This window comes from Lissotriton helveticus (genome assembly GCF_964261635.1).
Source record: "Lissotriton helveticus chromosome 1_1 unlocalized genomic scaffold, aLisHel1.1 SUPER_1_unloc_2, whole genome shotgun sequence".
NCBI lineage: Eukaryota > Metazoa > Chordata > Amphibia > Caudata > Salamandridae > Lissotriton > Lissotriton helveticus.
The window spans coordinates 2,455,218-2,475,295 of NW_027611659.1; the positions used below are offsets into that span (position 1 = coordinate 2,455,218).

General features: G+C 44.0%; 1 protein-coding gene across 1 annotated transcript in view; it reads left to right on the top strand.

The window, feature by feature from the left end:
• The window catches only part of LOC144805708 (TRPM8 channel-associated factor homolog), a 90,317-nt gene that overhangs the window by 42,308 nt on the left and 27,931 nt on the right, over nucleotides 1-20,078 (top strand). Inside the window, exons 3-6 of the mRNA XM_078672209.1 lie at nucleotides 3,636-3,730; nucleotides 4,920-5,133; nucleotides 6,935-7,174; nucleotides 17,028-17,362. Of these exons, the coding sequence (XP_078528335.1) occupies nucleotides 3,636-3,730; nucleotides 4,920-5,133; nucleotides 6,935-7,174; nucleotides 17,028-17,362 (884 nt within the window). The remainder of the gene's footprint in view (nucleotides 1-3,635; nucleotides 3,731-4,919; nucleotides 5,134-6,934; nucleotides 7,175-17,027; nucleotides 17,363-20,078) is intronic.

Below are 20,078 nucleotides of genomic sequence, written 5' to 3' on the forward strand. Positions count from 1 at the left end.
TGACCACGAGACGCTGACCGTGCAGCCCACGAGTGATCCTCGAAGCTGTGCACCGGGGTTTGAGAAGCCCCCACCCTGAGCTGCTTCTGAGCCGAAGTTCAGCCCTCCACACTCGACGAGTGCTGCGTGGGGCCCTTTGGCTCTATTTGGCTCAACGCGTTGGCCCGGTCACTTGCCAGCTGGCTAGTGGTCCTTGTGCCGACGAACTACCTAAGAAGACTCGTGAATCTGGTTGCTCCAGATTCAAACCAGCTCCCCTGAAAAGGAGCCCCGACTCTGACCTTCCTGGTCCGAGTGAGAAGCAATCTTCCGATCCCGCGTGGATTGCTCTTGCCAAGGCTTGTTTGCTCCAAACTTGAAGCTGACTGCACCGACGGTGAGAGTCTGCGTGGGACAGATCGTGACCTGCTCCTGGACGTCGCAGATGCCCCAGAGCCCACGTGACAGCGGAGAGAAGCTCCTCGACGACCACCTGATTGCGCCCGACATTGCCTGGTTCCGTCCTGGTTCCACCCTGGTCACTGCTGAGTGACCCAGACTCTGTCCCCTCTGCTTTCAGGTACTCTACAACTCGAGTCCACCCTTGGACTCCACCGGACACTTCATCTTTCACCCGCCTGCAGCCCTTTCAGCTTCAAGCACCAAGAGCCTGCGAGTCAAAACCCGACGCCACTTCGACCCTGTGCACCCACTTCCTGTGGGTGAGGTAACTTTGCTCCGCCGGTGTTCCCACACTGGTGCACACCTCTAGGGTCTGTGTGTTAAGTTTTGTTCCTCTAGGTTCAGCGGAAGTGTCCTTTAACTTCAACTTTACAACTTTTACGCACCATTGGTTAACATTGGTGCGTGCGTGCGCTTTCCGCACATCTCCCGAATCCCGAGGGCCATTCCCGACTTCAGCATTGCTTGTCCTGACTGCTCCCAGCGATTCCCTAGGCCCTAGGCCTAACCACTGCTCGAGTGGCCTTTCTTATACCACTTGTTTAGTATATGGTTTGAGTGGCCCCCTGCCCTCATCCATAATTGTGCAACTTTGTATGTTTAAACAGTGCTTTTGATTTAACGCTTGTGCCCCTTTATTCATAAAGAATACTGGGGATTGTTTTTAGTAATAAACACATATATTTTTATAATATATACTTGTGTGGTGTCCTTTCATTTGGTATTACAGGATTGTATGTGGTAAAACAGCTCGCTTAACATGACCTCTTAAGTTAAGCCTTTAGGCTGCTTAGTCCATGCTACCCCTAGGATAGCTTGTCTAATAAGGTTGACTTACAACCAGACACCATAAGGGATTGTTTGGTCAGGTAGTAGGTGGTTCCAGAATTGGAAACATCCCCTACCAGGCCAACTTCTCACACAGGGTATGCTCAGATGTGAGTCCCTTGCTCACTTTGCCACTGGATTCAAGCAAGCCGGGCTGAAGACAGCTGAAATACCAGAAACCGGTACTCGGAAGCTTGTTTCTGGTCCAGGGAAGGCATGGCTTGGCAGTTCGGGCTGGACTGTTCCCATGAGGCACAGGGTCAGACTGATTTGCATATGGCCATGTCTGAACCCGGGTGGCAGAGTGGGCTAAAGAACGGGTAATGGATTAAACCCAGATCTGTTGACTGGGTGTGAGTGTTTGATTGGTTCAGATGCTCCGTGCTACGGTATCACAGATGTTTCTCATATCAATCACATTGACCCAGTGGTTCACCAACAACAGATACTCCACTACCATATACTCACCTGGGCCCATATACTCACAGTAGTTAAACCACTGGGGGGTGGTGAAGTTTAATAAAATTCCACAAACTGTTTAGGATTAGTCTATTCAATAAATTTGTTCATTTTTCAAACTAACCCTTCACAGATCAACAAGTTCTTTCCTCTGGTCGATGGACCATTAGTTGAACTAGTTGATGGTGATAATGAATCACCTACCCAGCCGGACCTTGGGTAGACATTCCCTTCGTCTCTTTTGTACTGCTTACCTAAATCATGGCATAGTCAAACGTTTGGAATGTTACAGCAAACGACAGTGGATTTGGTAAAAAATCTTCATATATGAAGGAAATTGCTAAAAAGCTTCCCTAATCGTACAGTTTTTTATGTGACATTGAGTAAGCATACTTAACCAGAGTTATTTGTGAACTGCTTGCCTCCCACTTTCCAAAAAAACCTTTTGAGAGGCAGTGTTTCTCTCACAAGTCAGGACCAGCTGTTCTAGGGCTGATGATGGCCACCTCAGTTGGTCGCTCCACGATGCTTGATCACTCCTGGACAATCGAACTGGTCATCGACCTGAACTTAATCACATCCTTCACCTGTCCGTGATCCTCTTTCTCCCTCCAGGACATGTACTTTTTTAACTTTCCCTCGACTGTGGAGACCCTGCTATTTGACCAAAGCCAGGTATAGCTACCTGTTAGCTGAAGAGGAGATGGGCTGTGCATTCCCCCTCGGCCGTCACCTACCCAGCCGGACTTTGGGCAGACTTTGCTTTGTCTCTCTGTCGTATCCCCCTCCTTCCCATTCACCCTACCCCCTTATGTTTTTCTGTTGAGACCTAGCTATTTGACCAATGCCCGTTGGAGCTACCTGATACCTGAAGAGGAGATGGGCTGCGGATTCCCTCCCAGACATCACCTACCCAGCCGGACCTTGGGTAGAGATTCCCTTCGTCTCTCCATCGTATTGATACCCTACCTTTTTCCCCTACTCCCTTTCCCTTCCTCAGTCCATTTTCCTTTTCTTCCATGCTCCTTAAAAGTTTTTACTGGTATTTTTGGTAGCTTGTAACTGATGTATGTTTGCAACTATATGGAACCTTATGTAAAATGCTCTGATACCTTCGGGTCTCGCCAGCGCTAAATAAAACACTTTAAATAAATCTTTGGCAATTATAAATGTCTGTTATTTGCTATTGCTCTTGATCTTTTCTCTCTGTCCTCTCTCTTCCCGGCATCAATTATTGCGTGAGTCAGAGATAAATGTATTGCGTTTATTAATTGAATTTTCTCTCCTATGAATGATGGTGACTGCACTGTATTGAGATTGTTCACATGCATCTAGAATTTTAGATGAAGATTTAAAACTTTCTCGAGTCTGTGGTGATTTACTTAAAGTATAAAAAAGTTAGTTTATGGTAATTATCACCATCAACTAGTTCAACTAATGGTCCATCGACCAGAGGAAAGAACTTGTTGATCTGTGAAGGGTTAGTTTGAAAAATGAACAAATTTATTGAATAGACTAATCCTAAACAGTTTGTGGAATTTTATTAAACTTCACCACCCCCCAGTGGTTTAACTACTGTGAGTATATGGGCCCAGGTGAGTATATGGTAGTGGAGTATCTGTTGTTGGTGAACCACTGGGTCAATGTGATTGATATGAGAAACATCTGTGATACCGTATATATGTACATCCTGCCCTGGATTAAGGAACATTCCGCCAGGTGCTGGAGGAACCCCTTATAGGTCAAATAAGTGACTCATAGATTATTCACTTTTGCAGTAAGTACTTTTTAGACTCAACTATGTGAGTTTCTGCAACACAATCTTCAGTCGATTTGGCGCTCAGCTCTTGGGGTGCTTTAGCCATTTCCTCATGATTTTCCTTTGAACCATGTGTGACCTCTTGCAGGACCCGCGGCTTGGAGAAGCACCGGCCTTTATCTCTATCCAAAGCAGAAAGCATCCATTGAGCTCCCATCATCAGCCATCGGAGCAAAGCTGAAGGTAAGACACTGCTTGTCATGGGAAGAGCTGCCATTCAATGTCATCTCAGCCATGAGATCTGTGAAGAACATAGCCCACTCCTTGCAGACAACTCAGGTGGCATATTTAGAAGCCCTTATCACCACCACTGCGTCACTTTTCTTGACGTTGTGGTGGCGATAGGGGCTGCGCCTTATTCTCAAGGCAGCGTTAAGCCACTTATCTTATTTTATTTTAAGTATCTATCTGACACTTGTAAATAAGGCACCATTTCATGCTACACAGCATTTAAAGGGTTGGGCAATGGGTGTTGCAGTGGGCGTTCCACCGCAACACCCATTGATTTTGACGCTGCCCCCTTTTTACAAGGGTGGCATAAATATGGCGCAGCGCCAAAATTAGGACCAGGGTAAACTTGGTCTTAATCTGCCAAAATGAAGAGAAATGTTTTATTTCTCCTTGTTTTTGCTGTTTCTATGTGTGCTGCATTGTGCAGCACTCATAGAAACAGCAAAAACACCGTGCATGATTGTTTATGTGCGGGAAGGTGTCCTTTCCTGCACATAAACAATCATTTTAAAAGTGACGAGTTGCAACATCTATGTGTGCTGCACAAAACAGCACACATAGAAGTTACAAATCACAATTTAAGATTGTTTATGTGAAGAAATGGACACCTTCCATGGCAGCTGAAATTAGCACCAGCGCAGGGGGAAACGCAGGGCATCATTTGAGATTGTACACTGTATTTACAACAATAGGGTGCAGCCCTGACTTTCCCCCTGCACTGGCACTAATTTAACTGCCTGGCACCAATGTAGACGTCATTGCATCATAGTGCAAGGGTGCCTGTTTTGCAGGGAATGTGTCCCTTCCTGCACACAAACAATCTCTGTGTGCGGTCTGAGACCCATACTCATGACTGTTCATGTGAAAAAGGAGCTTGACCCATTCACACAGTGACTGATTCTCCTCACCCAATGTGTGCATCCTTTTCATGCTGCCTGTTATGTCTGTGATCCATTGGTCCCCACCAGCATTGATTGATGTCAATTGTAACCACATGTGATTCCCACACAAGGACAGAACTTTTTCATAGAGTGGTCCTTGAAGAAATAATGTGGTCCAATGGTCCCCACTCCTGATGATTGATGAAAAGTATAGCCATGCCTCCTTTTCACCTGCTGACTGCATGTACCTGACCCCACAGGTGCAGATTGGATGCCAATCGGATAACCTCTGTGGTAAAGAGGAACTCTTTCGCCCGCCGGTAGTCATCAAGGTCTTCGAGGTTAAGAGCGAGAAGATGACCATCTCCAACCTGTGGGGCGGCCTCATCTATATCCTGGTGCCAGCCGGATGCCAGCTTGGAAAATTGCCGGTCACCGTAAAAAAGGCAGTGCGAGCACCCTTCTACAAGCATGGTGAGTATTGTGCATAGGGCGTAGACACTGTTACATTGAGCAGCTATTAGAGCATTAGCGTTATGTGGGCTGGTCACTTAATGTTTAGTACAAGGAGGGACTGTTGCATGTTGGTTGGCTTTGAGGGTGCAATTGTGGGTTAAGAGTGGCTTGCCAAAATGTCATCACCACTGTCTATATGTGAGCTTTAGAGACCACACCAAAGGTCTGAAGTCCTATGGACGATGGATGTTTTCCCTAGGATATGTAGTTGGGATGTGGGTGGTTGTGTTAGATTATTAATATGAACAATGGAATATATGGAGCTATCAATGGAAAACACTAGAGTTCTGGCTACTGGTACCAGATTCAATGTGATCCAGAAGCAGGCTGATATATTCTTGTACAGGTGGGTGGGGATTTTAGGAAAGAAGAAGAATGAACTCAGTCATTGCAGAGTTCAATCTTTCAGAGGTACTGCTAATTCATGTCAGCATATCAGTGGAATGTATTATTTTCATCTTGAGTCTTTTCTGAAAAGGGTTCCAAGTATAATTCAAATTGGTTGAGTTAGAAGAGGGGTCCTGGTGGTACACAAGAGTTTAAGAAGTAAGTTGACAAATCACAGAGGTTGAGAATATGGAGTTGTGTTCAAGCAGACTGAAATATCTGGAGCTAATCGAGGACTGATCCTCCTAGCCCCATTCTGGGCTAGAGAATGTTCAGTAAGGTTATATTGTTTACAGTCTTCAATGCAGCCCACAGGTCTCAAATTGCAATTAGGCAGGGTTTACCTTTCATCCAGGAGTTTAAGGATATTCTTTATGGTATGGAGGGTGGATCATTTCTGTATGTTTCACCCGGAATCCGTAATGAAGTTTATTTTGGAGTTTGTTCCTGGTTCTATGCATAGTGGGTTTGGAGGTTACCATTTTCTAAATAATGTTGCCAGAAAACAGCAGAATCTAAGTTTGGCATCTTGAGTAGCAGCATGACTGTTCATCCAGTAAGATCCTTTCACTGATGAGGTGTTACAACTTTGAGGAGTATGGTAGAATATGCCCAGCTCAGGTTTTGATTAAGCATTCTAGCAAACCTTCTTCTCTATACCTTGATGGGTTTGTGGTAATAGTAATCCTATGGAGCTCTTCAATTTAAAGAGGTTAAAAAAGATGACCATTAGGTCACTGATATTTTCAAAATGGTCGGCTCATATTTCCAAAATACGGGGTCGACAAAGACTGTGATTAAAATATTTGTGCATTGTCTTTATTTCTATTGTGAAGAATGCTGCGATTGTTGCTGCCTGGACTTTCAAGCTTGGAATCTTAGGTTGTTTGGTAAGGTTAGAACAGAACCTAATGGTTTGAGAAAAGGAGGCTGGGGCTACTTGTTTCACTGATCTTGTTTCTGAAGGAGAAGATTCTTTTTACCGTGAGAACTTTCTGCCTTAGAGTTTACCAGATGTGATACTCTGCACAAATGTGGCTGGTGTCCCGTCTGCAAAGTGTATAGTAGCCTATGCCACTTGCAATATGGCACATAGGATATCCATCATGTTTTGTTGGAGTATCTCATGGACAAAACTCTAAGTAAGTACCTTAAGTCTCAATAATTTAAAATTGATGCAGAGATAATTGAAAATAAGGAGATTTTGTTCTGAAAAAATGACCACTACTACGTTTCCTTGTGAATAACCAGCTCAGAGGTTTAGTTAATAGGGTATATAGAGAGTAACTCATATTTATGCCTAAGTGCTGGCTTGTTCTGGTGTTCTGATTGGATAATAAGTACATTAACTTTATCTTTGATTCTACTACAGGAGAAACCACTGATTCTGCCTGGCTGGATACCATCCGACACTACCCTGCCCCTTGGGCAGAGTTTGCGACTGACAATATCATCCTCACCGTCCCTACGGAGTTCGCTCAAGTGGTGGAGAAGCCCAGCGCCCTGATGTCCTTGTGGGACCGCATGATGGCAGCGGTTGCAGAGCTGGCTGCCCTCCCTATGCCCTTCTCAAGGCCAGAGAGAATTGTGACAGATGTTCAAATATCTGCAGGTTAGTTCTACACCTTGCCATTTTACTCCTGCACACCACCACCTTCAGTTCACACAAAAGTGGCACTAGTGGTAGGACAAGGGCCTGCCACACACCAGGGCAAGTTTAGAGTTCACAGTGACTATTTTTTATCTCAATTCTTTATTAAAGTTGCACACGATTTTCAGATACAAACATCAGACACCAGTGATACAGATATGATAGATCACGCAGGCCCAAGACATTACAAGTTGAAAACATCTAAAAAGACAGTGAGAACTTAAAACATTACTCACAACCTATACTACAACCATAAATTGGTGAATCAAAGAGTGAAGGGAAGGGGACTGCTACATTGTGATGTCGGACCCCCAGACCGTCCCCCTTGAAACCTCGTCCCAACATAGTGCAGCCAAGGGACAGGTGCAAGACCCAACTAAGTAATGGTGATGCCCACAGCTAACCACAGAGGAAGGGGCCCCAGACCTCCTCAAACTTCTGCAATTGATCATTAAGCTTATACATAAGCCATTCATAGGAAGCCATGTTGTGTATGTCAGCGAGCCATGTGTTATGAGACGGTGGCAAAACGGATTTCCAATGGTGCAATATTTTTACCTTCACCACTGTCAGAGCCGTGGCCAACCAGCATTTGCCATGACTCCTCAAGTCTGAAAAGTCAAGTTGTGGAGTCAAACTAGATGGTCTATTTTATTGTCCACATTTTACTTACCACTTACATCCACAGAACATTCTAATTTAAAATCAACTCTTGAATCAGTTATTAGGAAGGCAGCATTAAAACATTCATCACATTTGGTTGCCTGTCTAAATTGAACTAAAGTGCCAGTCCACCTCCACAAGATCATAAGCTAAAGACGATGCAAGGTAACGGACCAGGGACCATATGTAGGTAAATCTATTTTACAGACTCATAAATACCGAATTTTACCGATTCGGTATTTATGAATCGGTAAAATAGAAGGAGGGAGATGTAGGTATATCCAGATGTGCATTTACCGAATCGGTAATATTCGGTATTTACCGATTCGGTAAATACCGACCGGTAATGCCCATTCATTCCTATGGGCTTTGAAGCCCATAGGAATGAATGGGCATTACCGATTCGGTATTTACCGAATCGGTAAATACCGATTTTCACTAGGGTGCAGGGGGTGTCACTTTGACACCCTCTAGCACCCCCAAAACAGGGTCGGGTGCACTGAGGCAGGCATACATGCCCTAGGGGCAGGTCTGTCTGTCATATGGCACAGGTGTGCATGCACACATGTGCATGCACACCGGAATCGGTATTTTACCATCAAATTGAATTTGATGGTAAAATACCGATTCGGTAAGGCTTGTGGGACTCAGAAGAGTCCCACCTACATATCAAATTTACCGAATCGGTAAAAATACCGATTCGGTATTTTACAGAATCGGTAAATTTACCGATCGGTAAATTTACCGATTCTGTAAAATGACTGGCCCTACATCTCAAAATCCAATTACCGGTCGGTAACGGCCAAATTCGGCCGTTACCGACCTGTAATTGGCCACCTACATCTGGCCCCTAGTAGAGCGCACCTCACTCTATCGCTGCTGTCTTATTAAGAATGGTCGTGCACAGTACTCCACTACCTGTCACCCTTTGGTGCCACTGTTTACAGATTTGTAAAGCAAATTTAACACAAGGAGGTGCACCGAACAAAGCACATTTAGTCAGTTGTGATTTCTGTAATTTCTTCCTTTATTTTGACATCAATACATGCTCATAAAAACAGCCAACATGTTTCGTTCCTCCAAAACACAGAATGCAAATGTGCTGTATGGTCCTGGATTGGGTATGGGATATTCCTTGTAGAGATCTCTTCCAGGCATCACGAAGAATGGTCTTGGACTGCTTATCAAGGTGGCAAACTTTGACTATTTGGAGCACAACTCCGATACCAATCCGCTACCACTGTTATATGATAAAATTGGTTTAAAAGATGAACAGTTGCATTCTTTCTCCTCATGGAGAAATCCATGTTCTATTTTCTCTTTTACTTCCATATAAATATCCATCTGTTTGTTATTCAATTGTGCAAGTAACTGCTCCAGATGTGTACTTTCTTGTCAAACCTGTTCCATTGCACTTTCCACCTCATTCACAGCTATTGCAGCTTCATTTTTAATAATAGGTGGTCCAAGAGGATCTTGACTGAGTAGTTCAGAACTTTGAATGTTTTGTGAACGGTCCTTAGCTACCTCTGCTGCAAATGTTGCTTCTTGCTGACTCTCATCAGTTAACATTTGCATATAATTTTGGAAGGCTAAACACTCAATACTATATTTCACAACATTAAATGCATCTTCATAGCCGTAATAGCCTCCAAGTAATTCCAATTCTGCACGCCAAGGCTTGAACAGTTGAAGAAGTGCCAAATAGAAAAATTCTCTTTCATCTGATGTTTGGCAACTAAGTTTTCTGTTGTTTATTAAGTTTCCTTTAGCATGTCTCACTAAACAACCATCATATCCAGAAGAACTTCAGATAAGCACATATGTTCTAGATGTACACCTCTTCTTAGGTAGTATGTATCCAACATGTTGGATTTTACAATGTCAGTACTTTCTTTGTCGAACTCTGTACAGTTGATACTGAATTTCTGAAAAAGACTTTAACACTCTATTTTACATGCTTGCTAGACCTAGACTTACCGAACCAAATCCCCTCAAATTCGAGAAGTAAATGGCTGAACTCAACCTGTCACAACACTCATAAGAACCCACCTCCTTATGGGATAGCATTTTTAAACTAAAGCTGTACAACTTTTTGGTAAAACTCTTTTCTGTAGAAATATCCAGCCACATCTTTTCATTTGAGTGTTGTAATGTAGGAAGTCACATAATGAACCTCAGCAATGGAGTTGTCTGCAACAAATTGAATGTGCATATTTGCATTTCATATTTGTGAATTGGAACATACATTACAATCATTAATGAACTTGGAAGCCTTGGTTCTGAGGTTGGATGTATTTTTCTGTGATTTCCGTGTAACTGTATGTCTCACTGCAGACATTAAGCTGTTGATTCTTCCTTTGAAGTAACCGGTCATGGAAATACAAAATGACATCCTGTGTAAAATCTTCCTTTGCTTCTGTAATTTCGTCTAATGTACTTTCCACATCTATATGTTTGGAAAAGTAAAACGTGTTCTCTCAAGCATTTGTCAGTAGTATCAATTGGGATGGCGCATGTCACATACTGTTCAATAAAGGACAGCGCACAGTCAAATACTGCCTTCCAAATTTTGGAGCATCTTTTATCCATAACATCATGTGAATCTGAGGAGCATCTCTAGCTGGGAACTCTTTATGTCAAAAGAAATCAGTTACTTCGCCAAGAGGAGGATTAATTTTGTTGCAGATAAAACACAGCATGGCTTGGAATCTGTGGTTAAACTATCTGCAAACATTAAGAGGATCTACAGAGCAAAGTTCTCCGGCTGTATTTACGTTGATGTTCTCAATGTTTGAGTTTGCCTCTCGTAAAAATTCAAGCAGCTCATCCCATGCATATTCATCATAGCATTTGACTTCTCCAAGATTACGATACCAATACTCGTTGGTGCCACGTTGGCACGCCATCAAAATAAATTAATTAAGTTGTATTCTAAGTTTACATCTTTTTCTTGAACTTTATCAACAAATTCCCACGCAGAGAGATTTTGAAGATTAACACCTGGCTTCCGTATATGATTCACAGCATATGAAAGTCCAGACAAATAACTCTCAAACAGAAGATGGAATATGCATGGAATGCACTGACAAAATCTTGGATCATCTGAACATAATTGTGTTGAGCAGTATTCAGCTGCTAGTCTCTGTACCGGAAGGTCATCATAGCAGGCTCCTGCTCCAGTAGGAAACAGTTGGGAGACTACACTCAAGGGAGCTCCTTTTGCTTGTTTTATTTGAAACAGCTCAATAGCATCGCCAATGATTTCTTTAGAATGCAGGGGATGGATGCTGTAGTGTTCATAAATTTGTTCTGATCTGGATTGGTCCACTTTTTTTTAGTGTGTCCACTTTATGCTAATGGCTCATCCTCTATACGAGTTACATTTTCAGCAACATCTCCATTTGTATGGTTTCCCAAGCACCTTGTCCCTCCCCTTCTTGATAGCTGTTTGGGTCATTGTTCCAGGCTCCAGACACCTCTGACTTTGGCAGCTTTGCACCTTATGGTAATACAGACCTTTTCAGGCAATCCCAACATCTCCAAGTGTGACCTAAACTCTCCCTCCCTGCAGAAAGTGTGTTCCGTGTTGCATCCCAACAGACAATCTACAGCACGGTTGAGCTCACAGCTAGTTTTAGAGAACTTGAGATCCCACCACTTGAAGGAAACCAGAGTCAATGGTAATTGAATTTCACGATTGTCGGCGACTATGACTTGGTGGAATGTGTTTGGAAGGACCTGCTCTGTGGATACCAGCTAACAATGTCCAGTAGTCTCCTGGCTCCTGTTTCCCTCGAATCCTCTCCCCATTGCCCACTCATGATGACCCACTGACTGTACTTAGTATTGGCAAGCATATGGGCTTTTGGCACCATCTCATTATGCCCCAAGGAAACAAGGATCATCTCTGCCTGTTCCCCAAAGCTAACTGGAACTCTTCACCAAGTGCTACACTCAACAACCCAGGTGTTTGTCCATCAGCTGGGGGCCATGCCCTCTTTGGACATTTGAAGCTGCCCTTGGAGTCTTCATACCTGTAGCACTCTGTGAATTGGGGCTCAAATCTTTCTGTCTGCATATCAAAGAACCCATTCTTCGTAGGCTCAGACCACCACTTCCTTGGGAAATATTTTGGAGGCCTTTAGAGAACTTTGTATTTTTATGTTTTTCTCACGCCTCTTTCTTCTGGTAGGATCCCTGACCACTCTTGTGAGAGTTCACCCAGATATCTTTTTGGACACTCTGCTGCTAGCCCAGAGTTCTGCCTCCTCAGCAAGCTTCCTGGGGTCAATCAGCCTGCTTTGAACTAAGTTCCGGAAAGCAAATATTGAGCATGTGCTCTCTCATTATCAGATTGTAAAGCACATTGCAATCATTAACTTTGCTTCCTTGCACCCAACCATTCAGTTCCATTGCTGGAGTAATCCACAAACTCTATCCAGGATGCACTAGAGAGCTTCTAGCTATCTTTGAAACTTTGTTGGTACTTTTCGCAACCAAAATGGCTTTTATGGCTGTGCTCCAGACACACTACAGGGGGGCAAATACCAACATTCTATAAGTGCAAAAAGAACAATTGATGGACAGAATGTTGGACAATTTCAAACATTCACCCCAGTACAGAGATCTGGGCCTAAATCCATTGTTTCTTTGCTCCCCATACCATTCCAGTTTAAACCCAGCCACATGTAAATCAGCCTTGATCCTTTAACTTTCTAAAAGTCGCAATTGCTAGACTGGCATTTAAAATTCAACTTCACCATATGTAGTGATTTTAAATTGTGAGTTCAGTGACACTAAGCTTGAAACGTCTATGCCTTCCCAATTGCGAATTATACTTAAAAGATTAAATAAGGTAATCCCAATGTTATCCTATAGGAGAGATGGACCTTAAAGTAGTGAAAAACAAAATTGGGAGTTTTTCACTACCAGGACATGTAAAACAGAAGGGTACACGTCCTTGCTTTTAAATATATGGCTCCCTGCCCTATGATTAGACAGGGCATGCTTTAAGGTTAACTTATATTTATAAAAAGAGAAGGTTTAGGCCTGGCAAGAGGTTATCTTGCCAGGTGGCAGTGGCTGTTAAAAACTACAATCATTAACATTTGTAAAGCGCGCTACATACCTGTGAGGGTCTCTCAAGGCGCTGGGGGGGAGGGGGTAGCTACTGATCGAAAAGCCAGGTCTTGAGAAGTCTTCTGAAGGCCAGCAGGTCCTGGGTCTGACGTAGGTTGGTAGGGAGAGTGTTCCAGGTCTTGGCGGCGAGGTAGGAGAAGGACCTGCCCCCGGCGGTGGTTTTCCAGACGCATGGAGCAGTGGCGAGGGCGATGTTGGCAGAGCGAAAGCTGCGGGTGGGTGTGTGGAAGTTGAGACGATTGTTGAGGTATGATGGTCCGGTATTGTATAGAGCTTTGTGTGCGTGGATGAGGAGTTTGAAGGTGATCCTGTTGTTGACGGTGAGCCAATGCAGGCCTCTCAGGTGGGGTGAGATGTGGCTTCGTCGGGGAACATCGAGGATCAGTCGTGCTGAGGCGTTCTGGATGCGTTGCAGCCGTCTCAGGAGCTTGGTTGTTGTTCCTGCGTAGCAGGCGTTCCCGTAGTCCAGTCTGCTGATGACCAGGGCCTGGGTGACGGTTTTTCTTGTGTCGGGGGGGTCCATTTTAAGATCCTGCGGAGCGTTCGGAGGGTGTTGGCATTGACCTGCTTGGGCATGGAGAGGGTGGAGTTGAGGATGACCCCCAGGTTGCGTGCGTGGTCGGTTGGTTCTGGGACCATTCCTAGTGCTGTTGGCCACTAGGAGTCATCCCAGGCTGAGGGGGTGGGGCCGAGGATGAGGACCTCCGTCTTGTCTAGGGGGCACATGTAGTGGACTTTACTAGGGACCCTTAAGTAAATTAACTATGCCAATTGGGAGTAAGCCAATATTGCCATGTTTAGGGGAGAGAACAGAAGCAAGTTAGCACTGGTCAACAGTGGTAATGTGTGCAGAGTCCTAAACAACCAAATATTAGTCATAAGGTCTTCTGCAACTGAAAGATAAAAGCTATAGGCAAGACCTGAAAAGACCTGCTGGCATTAGTTAACTCAGCACACAATATACCCTGATTTAATTATGTTTGCCAAAGGCAACTGACCTTTCCCAACAGAATGTCAGTGGCCTTATTTTTAATTTTAACAACTTGTAAAGCCCACAAATACCCGTAGGTGTATCAGCACCATAGAGACCTATGTTACTTTGTAGGCTCTTTAATTTTATTTTGAGGTCTTATGACACCATTAGATGGTGGAATGGACTGTCTGATTGCCAACTGCATCGGTCATACTTTCTAACAAATAAATTGGTTATTTACCAGTTAGCAGAGTAAGAGCTCCATCTTACATTGCAAGAGCCATCTAACCCCTAACTCATGGTTGCCCTGCAGCATTTTGAGTTGAGAGTTCTCTTGACCTGTTGTCAATCGTGCGCTTCAGATTTTCCACCACAGGACTGGTGCCTCTGATGCATCCGGAGCCCCCCTCGTGTAAGGTAGGCCTCCTAGTGTGAAATTTCCCCACATAGGTCATCAATGCGAGGCACAGCAAACTCGTGCATAAAAAACAACATTGACCCTCACACGCAGGAAGAAACCATCACACATCTCAAAGTCATTGTTTTTGTCATTGGGGGATGTTTTTGAAATGGAAAGAAAATGCCAAGTAGACTGCAAATACATGGCGGCCAGCCCAACATTCCTTCTAGAGGAGAGCACTGGTACTGCATCATTGTAAACACTTTTATCAAAATGTTACCCACTAGGCAGGCTTGGGTCATTCATTACAAATGGCGGCCTACTGCTGGGCGGTGGAGGCAAGTGGTCTTCTACAACTTCTAAAAGCTGTAACTTTGACTACTTATTGGATTTATTGAATGCACTTTCTTATGTCATACACTATCTGAACCCCATGCCCTGCATTATGTGTTTTGATGGGAGCTGAATGAGAGGTAGGAAGGCCCCTGAAGACTCATATTCATTGTCTGGACAGGAAAATTCTAGAGCACCTTCTTCAAGTAGCCTGGCCAAAGTCAAGACGCGGAGGCCTGGGAGTTCCTGCTCATCCAGACTGCACTTGCCTCAGAGTCCTGGGCTGCATGAGTGAAACTGTCTGGGTTTCACATTACATGTGCATATGGGACCCAGACCACTGTATAAAAGGTCTGAGTGGGCATCAGACCCAGGGCCGGACTGAGAACCAAAACTGTCCCTGGCAAAGTGCTCGGCAGCCTCCCTCCCCCCCACAGGGTGTTGGTGGTATTGCCGAGCTCTTTGCCGGGCCGGTTTCGGTCGATTTTGTTACAGGGCCGATTTTGCAGCTATGTACCAAAAATGGACCCCAGGGGCCCAAAACCAGCCTCCACCAGTGGGGCGTACCGGGGGATTGCCCAGTGCCCACTATGGCTAGTCCGGGCCTGCTCAGACCTACCAACCGTACTTTGAGTTGTTCGTCTCATAATAATGAGTTTACCATTTGGTTCATATTTTTCTTCATTCTGGTACAGATATGAACCCGATAAACATATTGGTTTTTCAAGAAAGCAATGCAAGATAACCTAACTGAAAGGGAATATTCTCTTTAAAGGATGATTTTCCCTCACTCACAGAAGGTGGCATGCTTCATCATAGGGAAGCTTCTCACGCAGTGACAGCTGATCAGAGTGAAGACCGCAACTCCTTCAGCAAGAAAGAGGAGCACTGCATGTGTTTGCAGAGATAAGGCAGGCACCCTATGGTAGGCTCAGCGAAGACGAGGGCTGCAGAGCATGCAGGAAGTAAAAGTGTGAAGTGAAGGTTAAAACTGATTACCGATGCACAAAGAAATTTATTAGTGCACACTCGCGTCAGGATTAAAAACAGTGGACACTTCAGGAATCTATTAACTCTTCCTATATGTGTCACAGAAACAAGCGGTCAACATGTTTCTGCAGTTTCACCCTCAAAAGAGGTGTATTGGCCTTCACCAGGACCAATAAAGATATGCTTCTGTTCAAAATGAATTCATGAATAAATACAAAATCAAAAGAGGTCCACTGTAGAAGCAAAGAGGGATCACATGTTAAATAACCTGTCGGGAAGAAAACAGATAGTTTACCATTCAAAGAAAGATGGTAAAACTATTGCGCTGTGCAACCAGGTACCCAACTTCAGTGGTGATTACAACTACAGTCATGATTGAAACAATTTCCATACCCAATACCTTTCATTATGAATATAAGTGAAATACACACCCAAGTGTTTCATTCATTGATATCATAAACTTGGGAGAAAATTCTCTGTGGTCTATAAATCTCCCGCTGTATAATTTTTGTGTTTTGACAGATATGATACTAGCCACTTCCAGTACTGCTACAATACCAGGTGGGGTACCTTGGCTGGCCTGTGGCACCCATAGGACTGTATTTGGAGACATGTTCAATAAATCAATCAATCATGAGTTTGTGAAGCGGGACTACTCACCCGTAAGGGTCTCAAGGCATGTTACACAGGACATACCCATACCAAGTACTCTCTGCAGTCTCTTGTTAGTAAAGATCATGATATGGCAAGTGGGCAGAGTAATAAACTGTGCCTTGTGTCAGTCCTTCATTCAGGGGAACCTTGAGTTACTAAGGCTAGGTTTATCGTCTCTGTTCAAGACACAGGCCTGCCGTCAGGTGAGGTGTCTACCCCCTGTACCTACATCCAGATCCTTCCACTAGTTGTTAATAGATTTGTCTCTGTCATTTATCTGCAGCCATAGAATCCCTGTAACTTTACAATGATTAATAAAGGGAGCTGAAAGGATTACTTGGTTGGTTTTAATGCGTGCACCCTTGTGGTGGGTGTTCCACTACAGTACCATCAAACTGGTTTAAGGAGACCACATTTCTGAGTCAGGCAGGGTAAAACGTTTTGTTGATTGTTGAAGCAGGAGGACGTGATGGGCGGGTGGAACTACAAATATCATCTGTGACTTCTGACAGCAAATGATCTGTCCCTACACAGACTCTCGGAGAGAGACACAGCAACCTAGACTATTGTCTGAGTGTACAAAGCTGTTGTTCATGTGCTGTGTTTGATGGTTCTTCTGTGGGATGCAGTAGTTGTCATCTTTTGTCTTCTCCTTTCAGGCTGGATGCACGCTGGCTATCCCATCATGGCCCACACAGACTCAGCCAAAGGCCTCCTTAGCGTAGAGTTAATTACTGCATCGAACTGGGGTCCCCTTCACGAGTTGGGGCACAATCAGCAAGGCTGGAACTGGAACGTGAGTCCTAACACCACAGAAGCCACCTGCAACCTTTGGTCAGTCTACCTGAGCGAGAAGGTGCTGGGAGTCCAGAGGAGCAAAGCTCATGGGGCCCTTCGCCCAGAAACCAGAGAGCAGCGCATCAAGGACTACATCAAGAAAGGGGCACAACTGGAGGACTGGCATGTCTGGATGGCTCTGGAGACGTATCTGCAGGTGAGCCGTGAGGGGAAATGGGTGAAATCATGTGGTTTCTGCAGACTGTCTGTAGGGGTAGAGCATTAATGGAGTAATCTCAGAATAACCCTCTTAGTAAACTTCAGTATCCATGACATTCTACTCCTGACACCTCGCACACAGCTCTCTGCCTCACAAATGCTGCTCAGCACAGGACCCTCAGTCCTTATCACTACACTCCCTCCAACAAATCGCATGCATCAGGCATCAAACACAACTAGGGAATTCCTCAAGAATTTCTAAGAAGTCATGAAGCCAGATATGGCAAAATGTACCTGAGTTGTCTCAGATCAATGGTGTGAACCCTGATGTCCTTCTGTGAGAACCGGACCCTGGAGACATAGCTAAGATTTCAGAAAATGTGGAGTTATCATCTTATACTTGGATAGAGTCTTCAAAAATCCTGCCTTTTTCCTGTTCTTTTGCAATTTTAAGCCCCTCACTAATGAGTAAAACAATCAACAAACCTTCAGGGACACCACAACGAAGGAAACCTTCTGTAAACCCAGCCTGAGATAGAAAGTATCATACATGATTCACTACAGCAATACATGTACCTGTGGTACCCGTGCTCTAAAGCACATTAAAAAAAGCAGAGGAAGCCACTAGGCAACTGGCAGACTCCAGGAATGTGTAGAGCCATCTTTAACTTCCCCTTCAGCAGCAAGATCAGGAAGAAGAGGTTGCAATCCAACCACAAGGACTCCTGGTTTCTAACTCAAATCTCCATGGCGGAAAATCTGGGTTGAGACCAAAAAGAAGTGTAAAAACCATAATTGATGAAATGAATAAAGATCTACTATCCTCTCTAGATGCAGCTCACTGAAAGATCTGAACTGAACCAGGATGGGAAACATCACTTACAACGCAACTTTTACCACGCAATGCTTTTACATCACAACTTTTACAACGCAAACCATTACAACGCATTGCGCTGGGGGGCGCTCTAGGGTAGGGAATAGATTTAATTTACTATCCAACACCTTCCCTACTATCCACAGGGACTGGAGTTGGAATAGTAAATTAAACTATTCACTATCCAGCACCCCAAAGCGCTATGCGTTGCAAAGGCATGCGTTGTAAAACTTGCGATGTAAAAGCATGCGTGGTAAAAGCATGCGTTGTAATATCATACTTCCACCAGGATATCACCCTCTTGAAGAATCCTCCAATTGAGTCATTCTTTCTGGTCAAATTCACCCTTCTCATTATCAACCGTAAAAGCCAACACGTGGTGATCCACTGGTTCCTCACGTCTCCACTGATGTACAGAAGAAGCGTGTGACTACTGGACCCGTTGACTTTGCAATATTACCTGCAGCATCATTGATAATACTCAAATCCATTTATTAATGGGGAGTGTGAAAACACTACAACTCGACTGAACCGTATTTACTTATGTATGAAGGAGACATATCTCTGCTTGAGGATGGGACATGGACATCTTCCTGACTTGGAGATCTGTTTCACTGCATCCTTACCTTCAACTGGATGTAGGAATTATGGGCCACACTAGTCACTGCCAAAGCAATAAAACCACAGCAGTAACCAAAAACACAAGCTTTCATCTCATGAGACATCTGTTGCTGCCTTTTTTTCACTGTATTGATTTTATCAGAGACTTGATGGCCATCAAGGAATTATTAAATGTTGTGTGAACCAAAACTCTGAAGAAAGATGTTGAAAACCAAAGAGATTCTTTCTTCATAAGGAAATCATCCCATGTCTGAACTGCATTGGCTTCTGCTGGTACAGAGGACCTTGTTCTAAATTCTCTTTGTCATTTTTAAAGCCTGTACAAGACAGGGTCCAAAAGATCATCAGCCATTGCTCCTGAATTTGATATTAAAGCCCAACGTAAGGTACAGAAATGGAACTCCATTTGTTATGGTCAGATTCCATTGACAAGCCACTGTGGGCGTTCCATCCACGCGGTGGGAGCCCTGCTTTGGAACGCACTGACCCCAATCCTATGGAACATACTTTAAATCCACCAAATTCTGGGCATTGACTCATTCAAGAAGAAGGGTTTGCAAACAGCAAGAACTGCTCAGGATCAGCTGGCAACCCATAAGAAACAAGTCAACAAATAACAACCTTCAAAACAAATAATTAGAGTCATCATGAAACAGCAATGCTCAATCCCTCCTGTCTAATGCTGATAGACCTTCCATGGGTCAGGCTCCAGTTCTTGCCAGACTGGGAGTGGTCAGTGCTGTCCCGGCCAGCCTCACTTCTTCTTTCTCCTTTAAATACTGAGCTTCAGTCATCAGTTCAGAAAGTATTGTTTGGCTGGTAATTGGCAGGTTGTCCTACAGACATTTTTCTCTGTACGCGTGTAGATAGTTACCGCCCCGTGATTTTATTTGTGTTGTAAATTTTGTTATCTCTCACTTTTCACTGTGTGCTGCACCATCAGCACCTCCACAAAATGTGCTTAATACTAACATTGAATTTGAAATATACACTTTTTGATATGTATTTCTCTTCTTCTCATATTCCAGTCTGTTACTTATTGATCTTCTTCTTGTTTGGTTGCTGAAAAAACAAGGAATGTTTGTTGCAGTAAATAGAATACCTTGGGTTGGTTGTCTGATAAAATATTAAGGAAACAAATATCGTGTAGAGCGATTTGGTCCTTGACATTATTGTGTCAAAAATATCAAGGACCAAAATATTGAAAAGGTAAATGCAA